The sequence below is a fragment of the Diabrotica undecimpunctata genome, chromosome 7, assembly GCF_040954645.1.
Source record: "Diabrotica undecimpunctata isolate CICGRU chromosome 7, icDiaUnde3, whole genome shotgun sequence".
NCBI classification, from domain to species: Eukaryota; Metazoa; Arthropoda; class Insecta; order Coleoptera; family Chrysomelidae; genus Diabrotica; species Diabrotica undecimpunctata.
Genome location: NC_092809.1, coordinates 137,716,637 through 137,736,179, shown reverse-complemented (window position 1 = coordinate 137,736,179; position 19,543 = coordinate 137,716,637). Strand labels below are relative to the sequence as shown.

General features: G+C 33.3%; 1 protein-coding gene across 6 annotated transcripts in view; it reads left to right on the top strand.

The window, feature by feature from the left end:
- Mbs (Myosin binding subunit) overlaps positions 1 to 19,543 on the top strand; it is a 127,511-nt gene that overhangs the window by 65,758 nt on the left and 42,210 nt on the right. For all 6 annotated transcript variants that reach the window (XM_072538305.1, XM_072538302.1, XM_072538303.1 and 3 more), the window contains 5 exons: positions 3,749 to 3,920; positions 4,844 to 5,002; positions 5,061 to 5,223; positions 5,348 to 5,469; positions 7,179 to 7,250. In XM_072538305.1, coding sequence (XP_072394406.1) covers positions 3,749 to 3,920; positions 4,844 to 5,002; positions 5,061 to 5,223; positions 5,348 to 5,469; positions 7,179 to 7,250 — 688 coding nt within the window. The remainder of the gene's footprint in view (positions 1 to 3,748; positions 3,921 to 4,843; positions 5,003 to 5,060; positions 5,224 to 5,347; positions 5,470 to 7,178; positions 7,251 to 19,543) is intronic.

Sequence of the window (19,543 nt, the reverse complement as noted above, 5' to 3'; positions counted from 1 at the left end):
TGAGTTGCGTTCCTGGGACTACTTTACTTATAAGATAGTTCATTCGATTACATGAAATCAACTTTAACTTGAGAATATCCGTCAGAAAAGATCATAACATGTAATTCGTCTTTAAAAAGACAAATACATGCCATGATGACAGTAAAATTCTCCTGTTAGTGATTCCATAGTAAATTATGAGGGAAAAACCAGGAAAAAACCTCATAATACTATCCCGACATGGTAAGTATTTGATCGTGCATTTAGTTTACCTTCAATAAACACCAAATTCCGATTTTATATGTTTGTTATTTAAAAAACATAAATGATGTATTCTCTATATGTTACTGATTTAGCAATACTGGTATTTTCCTTTTAATAACTTCTTCTTTCAATATGGGTAACCAGATCCTACTACATTCTGCCGAGGAATTCGCGACACAATTGGTCTCATTTAGCATAATTAGAGCCCCTTCTTTGATTTTTCTCTTTTTACCATCCGTTTCTTTTAGGACTATATTTGAATCATTCCATTGAACCCTATGTTCATTATCCCATGCGTGTTTACATATTTGAGATCTATCAAATTCTCTATTTTTAATATAGGATTGATGTTCACTTATTCTAACATTTGATGGCCTTGACGTTTCACCTAAATAAAACTGATCGCATTCACAAGGTATTTTATAAATGCAATTCCTTGTCCTTTCTTGTTCATTGTTAGGTTTGGTTTTGGACAAAATAGATCTCAACGTGTTTGTTGTTTTGAATGTTGTTGAAATGTTGAATTTATTTCCTATCCTTTTAAGCTTTTCCGATAATCCTTTTATGTATGGTATTGTTCTTTTCCTGGTATTATTCCTTGTGTATGCTGTAGGATCTCGTTCTAAGTTGTTTTGTTCTATTAATTAAATAGTAATTAATTTAAAATGCCTCAAGAACATAGCTTCAGAACAATATTAGCAAATAAAATTTGAAAAATTACCGTCCAGAATGCTAAAAAATATCACATATTCAACAATTTTTTTTATATCCTATTTATTATATATGGCAATTAAACTACTTTTATATTATACAACTTTTGAAGTTTACAAAAAAAAGTTTCCGTTTTTTCCATTGTTCGTGTATTTTAAAGATGGCGTCAAAAAATGTTTGCCCAAGAATTACTGCTCTATGGGGGACAGTTAATCTCATGAACGGCAAATCTGAAACATAAAATTCGAGAGGAGTTTTAAAAAAGAAGTGCCCCTCCGTGATAGTTTATCAGAAAAAATTGAAAATTAAGAGTTTGGTTAATTTGAACCCTAAGTCACGAATTATTTGCATAGCAGCATAGAACTTTTGTGCTACAACAACCGCGCCTCCCTTCCATAATCTTGTCTCGTAGAGTAGTCAGTAACGTCAAACTTTTCCAATAGATTTTTTATTCTTAACGCCAAATTTTTTAAATAGTACAGAATGTATGGAATTATGCAATAATAAAAATGTAATGAAGTGAGGCTTTGGCATTTTGTTAATAGAAGTGCAATAAGTAATTGTGTAGTTGCAGTATATTTCGCAAAACATTAATACAAAATAAAAATGATCAACACCAACAGTTCCTAACGGTCATTTGCACCTCATCAATAATTAAAATAATTCTAAAGGAAAATTTCTGAGCAGTTAGTTCTACTGTGATGTCGTGGAAACGTTATTATTGGCGTGCAATATTCTTGATAGGAAATACTGTATAGCCTGGTATTACAGTCTCATTTTTTAAGTATGAGTTCCATTAAATTTGTCTTTTTTGATTCTGTGTACTATAGTTAATTGATAACTGAATAACTTTTTTATTTAGTTCTCAAATAACAATAATATATCTTCCCTTCAAGTACTATCTTATATATCTGCAAAATCTGTTTGAGTCACATAAAGACATCGACTCAAAAAAGCTTTTAGGCTTGGTTGAGTGCTATTGCAAAGTTTCTTGAGAGTCACATTGATTTTAATGACATATGACATATTTAATATAAGGAGTGTAGAAAGGATGTCTTCAATTTCTTAAGAAATAAAAATAAAACACCAACATGGTTCACACAACTTTATTCCAACTTCATGTCTTATAGTCTTCTTTCATCTGTCAGCTGTCATTACACATTGACAACCTTGACAGAGCATCAAATTTAAATTAAAAAAAGGCGGTAACAATAAGAAGCCTACAGGAGGTTGTTTGTCATTAATCTAGCCTTCGAGAGAACGCATTCTCTCGGTTTTCTTATCTACCCGACATAAAAATCAAGGCCGAACTGGGTGCTGTTGATAAATTTGCACCGACATTGGTAGTGTGTTCGGTGACGAACATCTAGTTGCATCAAAAACCGTCACTGCAGCAGAAATTATCAAGAAAGTCCGAGATATGAACATGGCAGATCAACATTCGCGACGCATTGGAGGCTCTAAACATGTCAATGGAGCATGTAAATAATGTTGCATACTAATGGCTACAACCGCGAAGATCATTTGCGCGGTAAATCGAACAGAGAAAATCACTTTTTACTTAAATACTTTTTACTTAACCTTAATTTAAAAATGGATTTCATACTGAATCGGCCGTTTTGCAATATTGCCAGATTACTTCGTATCTCGTGAATAGTTGTTTCCATAAAATGAAAATTCTCAAATACATTTTTACTAATTATGTGTCAACTTCGGTAACATATATTCCCATTTATATTCAGTATTTATTTACACTTTTAACTTGTACAATTGCTTAGGTTAAAACTATAAAGTGCAGACTAGAGACTACATAAAAAACCAGTTCTATCATATAGATATAATTTAGAAAACATTCGAATTTTTGCGGGGTTTGTACACCACAGTGTCAGTGGATGCAAAAAATAGTCATCATAGGTCGGGTGTTACGTTACAGTATTATAAAATCGTTAAAGTTATTACGCAGTAAATAATGACTACAGTGAAAAATACTTACATCAACGTGGCTGTTGATGAAACATGGTTCAGTTTCTAAATGGTGGACTAAAGCAGTGGAAAAAAGCGCATCTAGAAACGAGAGAACGTCCTACCGAAGAAGACCAAGACCACCCGATCAACTGAAAAGGTGATGACTGATGACGACTGTCTTTTGTGCTGAGAAAGATATTATTCAAATTGATTACTTGAAAAATCATCTCTATTGGATATTTTTGTCACCGATTGAGAAAAAACCCTTGGCTTGTCTTGCAAAAAATCTCTTATATCAAGACGCCAGACATCAAGACATCAATTTGGATACTAATTTATCGACTATCTACCATATGAGATTTAGTCCCGTATGACTACATCCTGTCCCAAACTAAAAAAATGGCGTAGAGAATGCGTTTTACCACTAACAGTGAAGTTACAGTCCAAACTTGACTTGACTAATTTGAGGAGCTCCAGCAAAATTACCTTCCGAATGAGATAAAAATATTGCAAAAGCGTCTTATTATCTCTATTGATAGAAAAGAAGACTGCGTTGAAGAATAAAAATGATAAAAATCGTGCATTTCCTTAGTTAGGCAAGAGTCATGTCAAACCAGCCTCTTGTTCTGTAATTTACAGTTTTGACAAATAGGACTTTTCTACTCTTATATCAGTAAAAAGACAATTCGTAACTCTATTTAATTTATTATTAATATATCTAACAGTCTACTTATTAAAAAATGTCTCTTCAAAAAATCGATATGACTTCTCTAATAAACAACCTATGACGCGTCTGTCTGTTTATAATTTTTAAACCCAAACTTTGTAGGTCGTTTGTTCCTCCAGTAAGAGATGAAGAAAGTGAAACTCAAAGAAAAGCTCACGCCAAGAGGGTGAGAGAAACTCGACGATCCACTCAAGGGGTAACTTTAGAAGAAATCAAATCCGCCGAGCAGTTGGTAAAGCAGAAGAATCAACCTGGTGGCGGCAATGAAGAAAAGGTAAGTAGATTACGCACATTTTTACTTTTAAGAGTGTCGTGAGTCTACGCGATAACTGGAAAGTAACGATTTTTTAATTCGTCCTTAATTTCTTTCATCTTTTGATCCCAATTCCCAGTTGCTATTTTTAATCTATCCATTTTTACATCTCTTTTATCGTTGACTTGTGTGGTTCGTTTTGATCCATTTGTTTCCAATTTGATTGCAATAATACCAACACTTGCGAATACACCACTGAATAAATGTCGAGTTAATCGTATCACCGGTGGAAGGAGTCAGATTAAAGTACGCGCGCTTAACCGAACTGGTTGGCAACGGAACGCACCGCTCAGCCCGTAATTAAATGCCGTAACGCGCATTTATCGGCAAAAATTATTATTGTTAGCTTGTTGTGCGAGAAAGAGGAACAAAAAAATGAACTTCATAAAAAGAAGAGTAATAAATCGGTGCATGAAATCCTTTTTTAAATATATAGTATTTAAAAAAAAATAAATTATTTAAAACTTCTAATATATCTACTAATATATTACTATATAGCTCTGTACATATATTGTATGTATATATATATATATATATATATATATATATATATATATATATATATATATATATATATATATATATATATATATATATATATATGTATATGTACTGTATATTTACCTCATGACCTCTGATATTTCTTTCAACATTTTTTTTCTTGATTGGAATAGTTTTGTCACCAAAATCGTATAATGCCCTGTACCTACTAACGAGTATTATTTATTTTTCTTCGTCCATTTTATTTTCATGTCAGTTCTCTTGTGGTGGCGCTTACAAGTCACCAGACAACGCAACGTCACACTAACGGTCAAAGTAAATATTTGATAATAATAAATACATCTTTGGCAGTAACATTTTTGTGATTCGAACTATATTTTTAGCCTGGAGCAAATGGAGACTCTCCGAACGGAATCGTAGTTACCGCCACCATCACAACCGGTACTCCCACAGTTATAACAACTCGTGAAAGTGAGGAACCACCCGCAATACACGAAAGGCGACCATCTTGGAGGTTGAGGGTAGACAATGGTACTAGCAAGGTACTGTTACTTTCTACTCTACGTTATATTCGTTAATGATATTAAATTCGTGTTGCAGTTCTTGTTAGAAGATGCTTCAAAACCTTCGGACCCACCTAACACACCGTCGATTATTCGTAGGAGCATCGCATCCATCCAAAGACCGTCTTCAGCGCCACTAGAGACTGCAGATACTACAATTACACTGCCTTTAAGAAAACCGAAATCTGTAGAAGAAAAAGGTAAGAGTTGTTTAAACTTTACTGAATTTTATTTCTTAACGTTGATAATTTATTCCACTAACCTGGGCAAAGTGTCCTAAAACAGCAACTACTATATAATCTCGTCACGATTTCACTGTTTCAGATCAAGATAAGGAAAACGACATTAGAAATGCTCAAGCAACTCTAGCCACACAAGCAGCTATTCAAAGGAGAAGAAGGCCCAAGAGGAGATCGACAGGGGTAGTTTCGTTTGATAATGTTGATGTAAGTTCAAATAATTATTTTTCTAAAAAAGAACTTACAAAGAAGTATAGACTTTTGATGTATCATTGTATATTTTAATATTGAAATCTTTTAAATTTATTTAAAAGGATTACATAATATATCTTTAAAGCGTATTCGGTCCAGTCGGACCATCATCAGTGTAACATCTTAAGAGTTGTTGAAACTAGCTACTAATCCAGGTGTAAAAACCTTTGAGTACATGAAAATCATATTTTGTTATAAAATTGTGATGACACAAGGTCGATGTTACAGGATATCACTTTAAGGGAAAATGCTGTCTAGCCCCACCCTATGTGTCCATTGTCTCACGAGTTCTAAGGCCTCGTTCATACGATCCCTGATTTGGGATTGTATTTTTCATCCGCTTATATCCAATTGTTAGACAGCCGCTTCATAAATCATCCGCTTATCCAATTGTTCTACTGAAATTGGAAAAATACTGTGTGACTTGTACACACTTCTAAAATATAGGTCAAACTCTACCTCAACACAGGTAGTTCTTTATTACATCATGGCGCATCCCTGGTGAAACTCCTGTTCGTTAGCAGGTTTCTTGGAATGCCCTAATGACACCATCATTTAGATCATGTTAAGTCCATGACGTCATATATCGTTCTCCACACTCTTGACAGATGCTGGTTTAGAATTTCTTTATAAGCCTCTCAGTTAGTTGAACGTTGGTTCCGATAAGTGACTTTTGCTGCTTCCTCCTCTTATAAGATATATCTTATGTGCTTAAGGTCTGATCTGCTCTCCTCCTCAGGCACATGCCATTCTGATATAAAATTACTCATGAAATTTGAGACTATTGTAATGTCTATTACTTCCTTTTTACTTTTAGTTACGAAAGTCGTTTTTTTACCTACATTTAATATGTTTTAATTTATTTGTCATAATAAATTCCATTAATGACTTACCCCTTTTATTGCTGTTCGTGATTCACCAGGTCCTGTGGTGTCGCAGTCGATGAGCAGTGGCATCTCTGTTTTTTTGAAGTGGCTCTTCAGCCTCCCCCACTTCATTGGGGCCGATAGGTCGAGCCCAGAATAATCTCCCTCGGTTCATGCCTCCCCCCTGTTACCCCAGTATCTTCCATGCCTTCGTCATGGGTAACTTACTGCCTAGCAGTAGAGTCGAGCCGTTTCTTGGTCGAGAATTCCCCCCTCCCTAGCCATAAGCCCTCTGAGCGGCCACAAGGTTATACGGCTCTCAGAGGGGGTATTATATTTTGCTGTTTTTATTTTCTCACCCCCTTTATGGTATTTACTGCAAATCCCAGAATGTGCTACTATTGCAAATTTCAGAATTTGGTAGAGTCTGTATAATAATAATCTAAATCTTTTTATTATTATTATAAAAAATTAAAGTTCATCAAATAAAATGATTAAAATATTTTTAAAAACAATGCTTTTAAAAACTATCATTCAACATTACTTACATTCCAATAATTCCTAAGAGTTATAAAACAAACTCGTTCCACCACCTGTTTCACATTCTTTATTGATAGCCTGAACATTTTTAACCGTCTGTTTTAAAAAATATATATTGTTAGAACTGTCTCGAGTACATACAGAATTTGACAAAACATTTTATACAATATTACTACAGAATACGTATTTTTCAACATGTTTTGGTCCCGTCTCCTGAACCTTTCGGTAGATTTCACCAGTCGTGTGTTTTCTTTTCAGGATTTGGAACAGGAGAAGGATTCTTCAAGTGGAAAAGACTGTGATGATACTACTAAAATGAATCATTTGGAGGTGAGTAATGTTTGTTTTTTATTTTTTAATAATTATTAAATATGTTCATTTTTTTGTATTTAAATTTAATTAAACCTTTTTGAAAATATATTTAAAATAAATATTTTTTTTGCGAGAAAGGATACGGGGTGTGGTTGTTAAGGGCCGAGAATGACTGTGTTATATAGGAAATAAGAATGTGTCAAACATCAGCGACCGAAATTTATTTAGCGTGAAGTTTTTTATTTTAATGCAGTACCTCTTATAATAAATCCATATAATCGTTCGCATGATTAATGTTTTGTATATCAGCGAAAAAATGTTACGTGTAATAATAGAGGAACGTATCGTTGTCAAATTTTACATTAAACTTGGAAAAATCATTATACTTAATTTCTTAATGGTTAACAGCTCGGTAAAAGATCAGAGGTTGTAAACCAGAAACGTGAAAAAAATTCTTTTTATAAGCAATTCTGCTTGTTCATTGGCGGATTAATACCTCGATGGAAGGTTGTCACTCCATCTTTTGTCAACTTGGGAAAGGATCACTACAGGAGCAATGCGACCAATTTGTGGCGTTAGAGTTAGAAGACCCTGATGGTTTTCAGGGCCACAAATTGGTCGCATTGCTCCTGTAGTGATCCTTTCCCAAGTTGAAATGCTCCGGCTGCACCGTACTGAAGACGACCAATAGTCAGAAATACGTATATACGGTTGCCTTCCATCGATATACCTTTTTTGGTTTTCTGTTTTGCGAGAGACGCCATTACATTTTACTTTTATTATTCACTCGCATTATCCTTTTCCATTTTCTATTTCTATATAGGTATATATTTCAGAAGAGGATTTCATTAAGAGAGGAGTGAGACAAGGAGACGTAATATCGCCAAAGCTTTTCAACCTAGCCCTAGAAGACGTCTTCAAACCTACAAATTGGTCAACCTATGGCATTAACGTTAATGGCAACAAGTTAAACCACATCAGATTCGCTGACGACATAGTGATTATAGCGAGCACATTCGAGGAACTGCAAATTATGATGGGGGAATTAGTAGCCAGCTCCCAATACGTCGGCCTAAAAATGAATATGAAAAAAACAAAAATAATGACAAACACAGATGACCCCATACGTATAACTATAAATGGCAGTGAGATAGAACAAATCCAGGAATATATCTACCTAGGCCAAATCCTGAGACTTGACAAAGAGAACTAAAGTGCGGAAATTACTAGAAGAGCAAGACTAGCATGGGCAGGATTTGGAAAACTTAGTTGGATACTTAAGAACCGCAAAATGCCCCAATACTTGAGGAGCAAAGTGTTCAACCAATGCATCCTTCCTATCATGACATATGGATGTCAAACCTGGACCCTAATCAAGACAAACATGAATAAACTAGCCACAACAGAAAGAACAATGGAAAGAGCAATGTTAGGTATACGACTGTCAGATAAAAAGAGGAACGACTGGGTAAGATCGAAAACAAAAGTCGAGGACATAGCAACAAAAATTGACAAACTTAAATGGAGCTTCGCGGGCCACACTGCTAGCCAAAAAGACCAACGTTGGAATACTACAATACAACATTGGAGACCTTACGAAAGTAAACGACCAAGAGGAAGATCACAGATGAGATGGGTTGATGACATTAAAAGAATAGCTGGAACAAATTGGAAATATGTTGCTCAGGATAGAGACTGATGGAAGGAGTTGGGAGAGGCTTATGTCCAAACATGGACGACAGAAGGCTAAGAAGAAGAAGAAGATATATTTCAGAAAATAGAGATTTTTTTTTTCAATAAATTTATACATTTGTTTCTACAGCATTTAGCGTTTTGTTAAATTTTACCAAGCGCGGTTTTCCCCCATCAAATAATAATATAAGTAATAAAACCCGTTTAAAAGGTGTCCCGTTATTTTAAAAATCCTAAACTTTTTTTTTTGAAAATGAAACATAATGGGGATTTGCCCATATATTTGTGGCTAACCCATATTTACTTACTTAAAACGGATTTGCCTCAAGAATTTATATAATAACGAATGACACATATTTGAAAGATCTGGGTGTTTTTTAATATCACTTAAAATTTTATTCTCTGAAGTCTTGGGTTTAAGTCTTATAATGAGGTGTAGGCCTTAGCGCAAAATAGAACCCGATGGCGCGTTTTCACTGAAGCTCTATGCTCCACTTAGGAGTTCAAGAACCTTATATATAAAAGTTTATTTAGAGTGGGCATTTCATTCTTGAAAAAAAGCTGTATAGTGTCGCAGCTTTTTAGCAATATATAACGCAGAAACACACAAAAAAATAATTAACCTATTAAATTTAAATTTCAATGGTGTCAAAATTTCATAATTTAGTGCAGTAAACTTGCCTGCGGTTGGACCAATTACAAGCAAGCATTAAAGCACGGTAAATTTGAATTACTCCTAGTTTAAAAATGAGATATAGTATATTGCATCAATATACTTACTCAAATAAATGATACGTTTAACTTATCCTTTACATAACTGGCATACAATTTATGATGAATTTGTATAACTTTTATTATTCTACTCATATAGAACATAAAACAATTCTTAAATATTAGTTACCAGTGGCGCACCCAGGGGGAGTTTTGGGGGTTAACCCCCCAGGGCATATAAAGTGAAAAATATATAAAAAATAGTAGGAAAATGTAACTTGTCTTTCACACACAATTATTTGGTTATTTTTATCGCTGAAAGTACTAAAGACATATTTAAGAAATTATATTAGCGAAGAAAAGATGACTAGAAGAGTGGAACAACGCCGAAGATGTTGCACAGTGGACCAAGATGCTGATCCCGAGCCTAAGGAATGGGTAGATTGTCTGTTTTAGGGAGTATATTTATAGGTTCAGAAAGGCAGATACAGATAAATGCCTATACTGCGAATGTTCCGACACTGTTACTCACACAATGCTGGAGTGTAATAGATGTACAGTGGAGAGAAACAGAATGTATAGAGAAATAGGTATGAACCCTGTGACTGTAAGAGAGCTGATCGTGAAGATGACGGGAAATACGGAGGGATGGAACAGTGTTTACAATTACGTCCGAACAGTAATGAAAAAGAAAGAAGAAGAAAAGAAACACCAACCAGACAAACGACAGAGATAAGATCTAGATAAGAGAAGGGGGTGTTCCAAAAATGTCGTCACCTTACAGCGGCCATCCTACTTTCGGAGTACGGTACGTGCGACAGTAGACTGCGCACAAGTAGGAGAGGGTGGTTTCAGTTGGTAGGCAGGATAACAGATACCTTAATCTTTGGCACTTCTATCGTTAGTACTTTAAATTAAACTAAAACCCAAATTTTAAGGACTCAAAATGGAGGTACCATAAAAAAATTTCGGTGCCCAACCAACCCCCCACCTATTTATGAGAACTAAAAGAGTCTTATTCTAAAACACACCGGTGTTAACTAACGTGAATTAAATAGTAGCGATTATGAAAAACACCTCGTGAGCCAAATTTTTTATGTATTTACATAATCCGATAATTGGATCAATTTAAATATCGTTTGATTCGCTATTTTTACACCACTATATAAATATACAGAATGTCACTGCGTATTTTTACTTCGATAATTAAATCATTATTAACTAATATTTATATTTTGACAAGATGCCAGTGTAGATGACTCACTCTTGGATGTTGTTTTGCTTTTGTTCTTTATTTATCTATATTTTGTTTATTTTGGCCGTATTTATTTTATTAGCTGGCTGAAATATTATTGTGGAATGTATACAACTTACTGCAAATAATATAAATAGGAGAGTACATAAAAATATTCATATTTACTATTATTATTTACAAGGTTTTATAAAATAAAACGTATACATAATATAAATATATAAATGAAAAATAGTATTATTTAGAGTGTCTTACAAATATAAAAACAGTTTTCTGTTTTTCTTCAAATCGTCTAAATTAACTACATTTTGCTATGTTATGATCGGCTGAATCTCTAAAGTTTATACTTTTGTATTATATGAAGAGCAACAGTTGGGAATTTTTATTAATTTAGCCACTTTGAAAATAATATCCTGTTTCTATTAAATACTACGCTAAAGCTTACAACTAAAATTTTAAAGTGCTAATAAATCAGAGGATAAGTTTAGCAGATGAACAACAGGGTTTTCGTAGTGGAAGATCGTGTACAAATGCAATATTCGTTATAAAGCAAATTACTGAAATCACTAGAGTATAATAGACCAGCATTTCTGTGTCTGATTGACCTAAAAAAAGCGTTTGACAGAGTAAGACGACTCAAAGATGTAATCCATCTTCTGTACAATAGAGAAGTTCCCCTAAATATTATAAAAACTATCGAAAACATTTACCAAAACAACAAAATGGAAGTCTGAATAGATGGACAACTTACAGAACCTTACAGCCCCATGCTCTTCAATTTGATCATGGATGAAATTATCAAAAGCGTTAACAAAGGAAGAGGGAGGATACAGAATGGGAAACACAGAAATAAAAATACTCTGTTACGCAGACGACGGAATATTGATAGCCCAAGATGAAGATAGTCTGCAAAGACTGGTCCACAGATTTAACATAAGAGCAAAAGAATTTAATATGACAATCTCATCTCAGAAAACTAAAACAATAGTAGTCAACAAAGAACCTCCTCCGGTAACCGGTAGCTCACTTTATTTGGTCTGACCAGCGGAGTGGCGATCTTCCTCGGGTTCTTTTACCATCTACCTTGCCTTCAACCACCAACCTCTCCATGCCTTCCATTCGTCTGGTAATATGTCCAAAGTACCTCAATATATTTTGGTTGATGATTGTGGTAAGCTTAGTATTGATGTCGAGTTCTGTCAATATTGAGACATTTGTGCGATGTGCTGTCCAGGGTATGCGCATCATTCTACGATATACCCACATTTCAAAGGCCATTATATGTCGTGAGTCGGACTTTTTAATGGTCCAAGTTTCGGACGCATAGGTAGCGATAGGAAAGATAAGCGTCCGTACTAGGCGCAGTTTCGTGTTCCTGGTTATGCCCGTATATTTCCAGTTTTTGGTAAGTTTGACCGTTGCTGATGTGGCCATTGTAAGGTGTCGACGTACCTCTTCTTCGCATCCACCATTGTTTGTAATAACAGAATCTAAGTAATTGAAACGGCTTAATAAAATACCTGGGAATTACACTTTCTAGCTATGGAGACCTGGACGAAGAAGTGAGAGATCAAGTACAAAAAGCAAATATACTGGCAGGATGCCTTAATAGCACTATATGGCGAAACAGACATATTAACACTGAGATAAAGTCAATAAGTTATATAGCCAGTGTAAGACAAATAGTGACATATACTTCAGGAACAAGACCGGACACAGCCAAGAAACAGCCACAATGCAAAGGCTACTGGAAACGGCAGAGGTGAGACTACTGAAAAGAATTACAGGAAATACGCTGAGAGATCGAAAAAGAAGTGAAAACATTAGAAGAAAATGTAACGTACAGTATAAATGAATGGACAAAAAAAAAGAATGGAATAACCCCATTAGCGCATATAAAGAGGAAGAAGAAAATAATATGTTTACACTACCATCAAATATTCCAAAACCTTTCCTTCTTACTAATTCTCTCAGTTTTCTTACTGATACAGCATATACAAAATATATGTATCAAAATACTTACAAGAACAATCTCTACGATTGTCCTTGTAAGTATTTTGCGCTATTTCTGCAAGCCAGTAGGATTGCTACATTTTATACATTTGTATGGCATCTTTCTCTATTTCTGCGGTGGGCATATAGAACACATTTTGCCTTTTATAAGTTTTCTGGAGTGATTTCACACATTAGTGGCCTTATATATTTAGGAAGATTTTGAATTCTTAGACGTCTCCTAAGATGTGGTTCCTTGAAACACTTTACATAGTATAAATAACATTATTCAGCCCTATCAAAGGCAAAAGAACGGCGATCTATTGTATTCTAGTGCCTTACAACAAATACTGCGTTTTTACATGATCTTCCGCTTCGGAAGCCTTATTGTTGATCCTCAAGTGATATTCTCTTGTTAATTAATTTCGTTAAAATTTTTGTCGTCAGTTTCAGCGTGGTGTTTAATAGATTGATTCCTCTATAGTTGTAAGGTTTTTTTTGTTATCTTTTTAAACTGTCTTTCTTTCTTTATACTTTATTTTTTTGTGTACTTTATTGTATTGTAATATTTTATTGATGAGCTGTGTTAATTGATCTATTATCATTGTTCCGCAATATTTTAATAATTTATTTGTTATTCCTTCCATACCTGCAATTTTTCTGTTCTTTAATTTTCTTTGTGCTTATTCTTGTTTGTTCATCAGTTGAAATTTCCGGTGTTTTTAGTTCTGCTGGTGGCGTCGTTTTTGTGTTTTGGATGGATCTATTTCTGTATTGGTTATTATATAGTCAAACAATGGATCTACTTATGTAGAAAAATGTGCTATTTATGCATATTTCGTTTATACGAAAAGATCCTCATTCTCATTTCTAACATCCTCATTGAATTGTTTTAATTCTGGGATAATATCGTTACCAATTTGAGCATTGAAATCGCCCAAAATAATCAAACATTCGTTTGCTTGAATATTTTTTATCACCTGCAGATTTTTAAACGATTTTTTTTCTCCTAGTTTTATTTTGATTCCAATAATCTTTTCTGATATAATATATTTGCACTGTTCTACCTGATTGTTATTAATTTTCTGTTGCTTTTGGTGTTGATATTGATCATCGGGTAGTTTTCATAACATGATTTGGCCTCTTTCCTTTTTTCTTATTTCTTAGATAGCACATATCTGTGCATCAAGGAGTCCTTTAGTGAGTTCCTGTTCTCTTGTGTTCAGGGAGTTGGTGTTATCCTTGTGGCTATCCTTAATATATTCTTTTTGTTTTCGTCTTTATTTTTGATTTTTTGTCCGGTTACTTGCATTGTAGTAGGATCCGGAGTAGTTTTATATTTAAATCGATAAATTAACAACAGCGACATAATTTTTAATGACGAACTCTTCTAAAATCTCTTAACCATCGGGTGGGACGTTCTCTACAACATCTATTTCTGTTCGTATTGTTAATCCGTTTGCGTCAGGCGATAATGCCAGTTTGAATAATACCTGAAATTTCCTAAGTAATGAAAATACGTGGGCGCTTTAATGTATATTTTGGTACATATTAAGGAACACATGTATACCTTGAAATAGCTTTTCGACCTCCCAGCGGACACCAAAAGTTCTCGTTCGCTCGAACTCATCTTTATTTTTAGCGGAACTTTTATTGTTATGATTTATTTTTTGTTTGGTCAGATGTCAAGTGCATTGTGGAAAATAAAATATTCGCGAACAAAATGTAAGATAATATGCGACGTTGTTTTCGTAAATAGTAAAAATAACCAGTCGTGAATTATAAGAAAATTGATGTGCAAATGAAAAATTTGAAACATTTCCTGTTTTGACGGTTGTAAGCAACAGAAGTAAAGGAGGACATAATTGTAAATGGCAGTTATATAAGATCTTTATCAATATACGTGGTTATTACATTTCTTCATAAGTTTCTGTCTTTGGTTAACCAATATCAATCCCATTTACCGACATGTCCTTTCTAATGGTCTTCCCGTCCTACTCCTTCCAGGAACTTGCAAATTAGAAATTCTTAATTCTCCTTTAAATTTTATAAAATTTTCCATTCCATTTCATTGGAATTTTTCTTTCACTCAACACACGGAAATTAATGATATAGCAACTCGAAATAAGGCGTACTTAGCCATAATAAAAACAGTCTACGAGATGTATGTACAGAATCATCAAAATGTAAGGACCGTTATTTCTAGAAAAATGAAATGCTACAACACATAATAGTGTTATAATTCCAGCAAATCATCTTTAACTTTATTTCTAGTTCCAAAGCCTAAATATATTTACTCGTATCCTCTCTTGGATTTACCTACATGTTTATTAAAACCATCTCCTGTTATGGATCTCGTCTTTGATGAAATCAGAGACTCAGTATGTTTCCTAATTGATCATATAAAGCTTTTCTTTCATTCTCACGCAGACCGATTTGGGGAACATACACACGACATTCAAAACTTCATTACTAAGCACTCACTGAGAGTATTCTATCACTCGTTCTTACAATTTCTTCTACGTTATCTTTCATTCCTCTATTAGCAATTATACCAACTTTATTGCTACTGTTAAATTTCCTTACATACCACAATTTGTATCCTTCACCGAGTTCTTTCGCCCTGGTCTCTTGAATGCAAGCAATGTTTACTATCCTTTTAGGCACATCTACCAACTCCATACTCTTATCTGTTAGGCCAGTAAATGAACGTGAAATACATCGATACCGTGTGATTTTCCGTGTCACCACCGAATTGCATACAAATTTGGATTTAGGATCTACTTACCCTCCACTTCACGTTTGGACTTTGTCGTTAGTTGCTTTTTATTTTTTTGGGGTGAAAACTACCCCTATTAGAAAAAAAAATCGTATAATTATAAATTAGAGCGGGTAATTGATTCAAATCATCTTTTAATGAAGTTAATGAGTGTCAATTAACATTAAACAACATAATTTAAGATTTTATCACAGTTTAACCTCTAAATCTCACCCCCTAGATTAGTTATAATTAAAAGAATGTCATTGAATACTTTGTCTCCACTGATTTGCATGTAAATTTACATTTAGGTTATATTTACCCTCCACTTAAAAATTGGCTTGTGTTGTTGGTTGTTTTTATTTTTTAGTGGTGAAAACGTCCCCTATTAGAAAAAAACCTATAATTGCAAATTCAGGCAGTTTGGTATTATTTAATTATACAGTGGCATTAAATTTTGATTTCTTTACTGTTTTAATTTTTTATCACATAATTTCTACCCTTATAAAATTCATCCCTTGCGAAGAAATTCGAATAATTGTAGTATTTTTTTTCACTATAAATATATATTTTTTTTTTAATCAAAATGTTATGAATTGATTTTATTAAAACTTAAAAAACAACCCTTATTGGTTTTTAAGCATGGATGAAAGGTGAAAGTATGTCTGTGTCTTAATTATTGTGTATCTTACAATGCTCCAGTATACGCGTTCTGATGTGTCTTAAAATACGTGATTGGTTTTTTACTCATAACTCGGTTAGCTTTTAAGCTATGAAGTACTTAAACCATTTTGTAGGTTTTTTAAGGGCAATAAGATCATTTATATTAATTTTTTTTAAAGCACTTATTTTTGAAAAGGTTGTAGTTGAAAGAGCTTGAACGAGTCATTAATCACGAGTGTATGCAAACTTTGAACAGACATATCCAATTTTTGTGTTACAGGGTAACAAAAAAAATCAAAATGTTCATGAAAGGAAAATCTTTGACTCATCAAGATTTTTCGTGTCACTAAGTAATACTTTTTTTAAATTATTTTGAAAAAAAAGGCATTTTTTTTTTAATTTAAAAAACAGTCCAGTTGTCAGAGATTTGACCCCTAAAAATCATACGAACAAGCTGAATTTTGCCGAGAATATCAATTTTGGGATCCCAAAAAAGATGCAAAAAAGTTTACCACTTTAACCCCGGGCTTCCCTCTAAAATCCCTTCCGTAAGGGGGTAAAAACGCAAAAAAATCGATTTACCAATAATCTGTACGCCGTAGAAAAAAATATTCCAAATAAAAAATTTAGCTGAGATAATTTTGAACAAAAATGTTTATTAGCTATGTTTGCGTAGAATAAACCGTTCTCTCAGAAACAACGCTTGAAGCGACAAGCAATTTTGAATTTCAGTACCGAGCGCGAAATCAATGTTACATAAAATTAGTTTTAAATCGACTGTAAAAAATCGATATCTTTTGATCAGAGTGTCCTATCGAAAAAAATCAAATTGCCTTTTACAGCTGAATAGTGCAGTTTTCGTATGGAATTTTTTGTATTTTGCCGCAAATGAAGTAAGTTTCTATAAAGCTGTTCAATAAATAAACTTTGCGCGATTTTTGTCATTTTTTATTATTATCGTGAGATCAATAAAACTTTCATTAATTGGTCGTAGTGAATTTTCCATTGCTGGAGACCAGTTTTCAAAACTTATAACATGAAAATTTGATTTTTATTTTTGGCAACAAATATTAGGCATTTGAATTATGACTAAAAACGCAGAATTTAAATTTTTAAATGACAAATGATCGCACGTCACAAGAAATGCCTCCAAGAAGACGGTTTTGGGTGTAATTTATAGCAGAAGTTACGTGTTTTTGAAAACGTACTAAACGTGTAATTAAAAAAGAGCAGTTTTAAACGTTTTAGATAGTTTGTAATGTGATAGTTTAAATTCAGCGGTTTTTAAACATATTTCCAATGCCTCACATTTGTTGCCAAAACGCAAAACAAAAATTTTATACTATAGGTTTTGAAGATTAGGTTCTAGTTATGGAAATTCAGTGGTCGGTCAATGAAAGGGATACATTGTATTAATCTCATGAGAATCATAAAAAATAACAAATATCGAGCCACGTTTATTTATTAAAACACTTTTATAAAAACTGAGTTCATTTGCGGCAAAATACAACAATTGCATACGAAAGCTGCACTCCTTAGCTTTAAAACGAATCTTGAATTTTGTCGATAGGACACTCGGATCAAAAGATATTGAATGTTTACCGTCGAGCTCATACAAATTTTATTGAGCATTGAATTCGCGCGCGTAACTGACATTCAAAATCGCCTATCGCTTCAATCGCTGTTTCTGAGAGAACGGTTTATTCTACAGAAGAAATGCTAATAAATGTTTTTGTTCAAAATTATCTACATTTTTTATTTGAAACATTTTTTTCTATGGGGGTTGTAGGGAAAGTCCGGAGGTAAAAGTGGTAAACTTTTTCTCATCTTTTTAAGCGTCCTAAAATTGACATTTTCGGTAAAATTTAGCTTGTTTGTATGATTTTTAGAGGTTCAGCGGAATTTTCGTTTCTGACGACTGGAGTAAAAATTTTTTTTTTTACTATAAAACGAATTTTTTTCAAAATAAGCACTTTGAACCGGTCAATCGTACAGATCATATTAACAATACATAAATAAAGTAAATTCTAAAGCGGTAACGATTAATTTCATTTGGGTGCTAGTTAGGGGGTGATTTTCACGATGTTTTTACCGAAAAAAGGGACCAATTTATTTTGAGCGTAACTCGCTTAGTTTTTATGCTAGAAACTTAAATAAAACTCTCTTTAAGTTGGGAATTGACAATTCCAACATGAATCCCAACATTCTACACTAAAAATTAAAAAGATCCATTATTTACAGTGCATAATGAAATTGCACCAAAAAAGTTCTCCCGTTTTGTGAAGCGTTTTATTGTTTTTGTGAATTAGTTTTGTCCTTCTGTTTTAAATGATCATATATTTTCTTGTCGTAGTCCACTTTCCCCTTCTGGTCGAGAAAAATTAGGATACAAAAAATTGAGACAGAAAAAAATTAACTACAAAGATTCAAAGGGTTATATGTGTAGCGACCACACCATATAAAAAATAGAGGCTTAAAATACTAATGGGAGATATGCCATTCATGGACTGTTAGTGGTCATTGACGATGAATGTATTAAGTATCTAATTTTTTCTGACACTGAATGTAATGTAGAATATTTGATGCTTTTTGCGTTTTGCACACATTTGATGAATTCTCGGTCATTTATAATGTTCTTAGTCATTCCAGAGTCATTTCCATAACTAGGCTGAGTTCCATTCTTTTCTGTTTTTTTTTTATCTTTTTCCCCATTTGGTAAGGATTCAATATTGTAGACCTTCCTTTTCGAAAACCGTGTTCTCCTATGGTGGTTTCTGTAATTTTGTAAATATTGTTAATTTTTTAGAAGAAAATTATTAAAATAAATAAACTTTGTAAATCGAATCTATTGTTAATAATTTTGGAGTATGTACGATATATGCGGGTCCTTGATAAAGATCTCTTAAACTTTCTTGTATCATATACACTTAAATTAAATTTTTTATCTTTTTCCATCGGTATTCATCTCCGTATTCGAATTGTTTTTCAAATACACTTCAATTATATTTTTTTTCATCGGTATTTAGCTCCATATTTGAATTGTTCTAAGTACTAGATAGCCATCGGAATAAATGTCACTTCCGCGGTATTTATAATATAATAATCATTATTCATTGAAATATTTGTCCACCCATAGTGGTGTTAAACGACCCACATCATAATTTACCATTAGGACGTTCAACCCGTACAAAAATAAATGTTTTATTGTGTAAGGCGTAGGGGGCAGTGCAAGTTTATATTCGT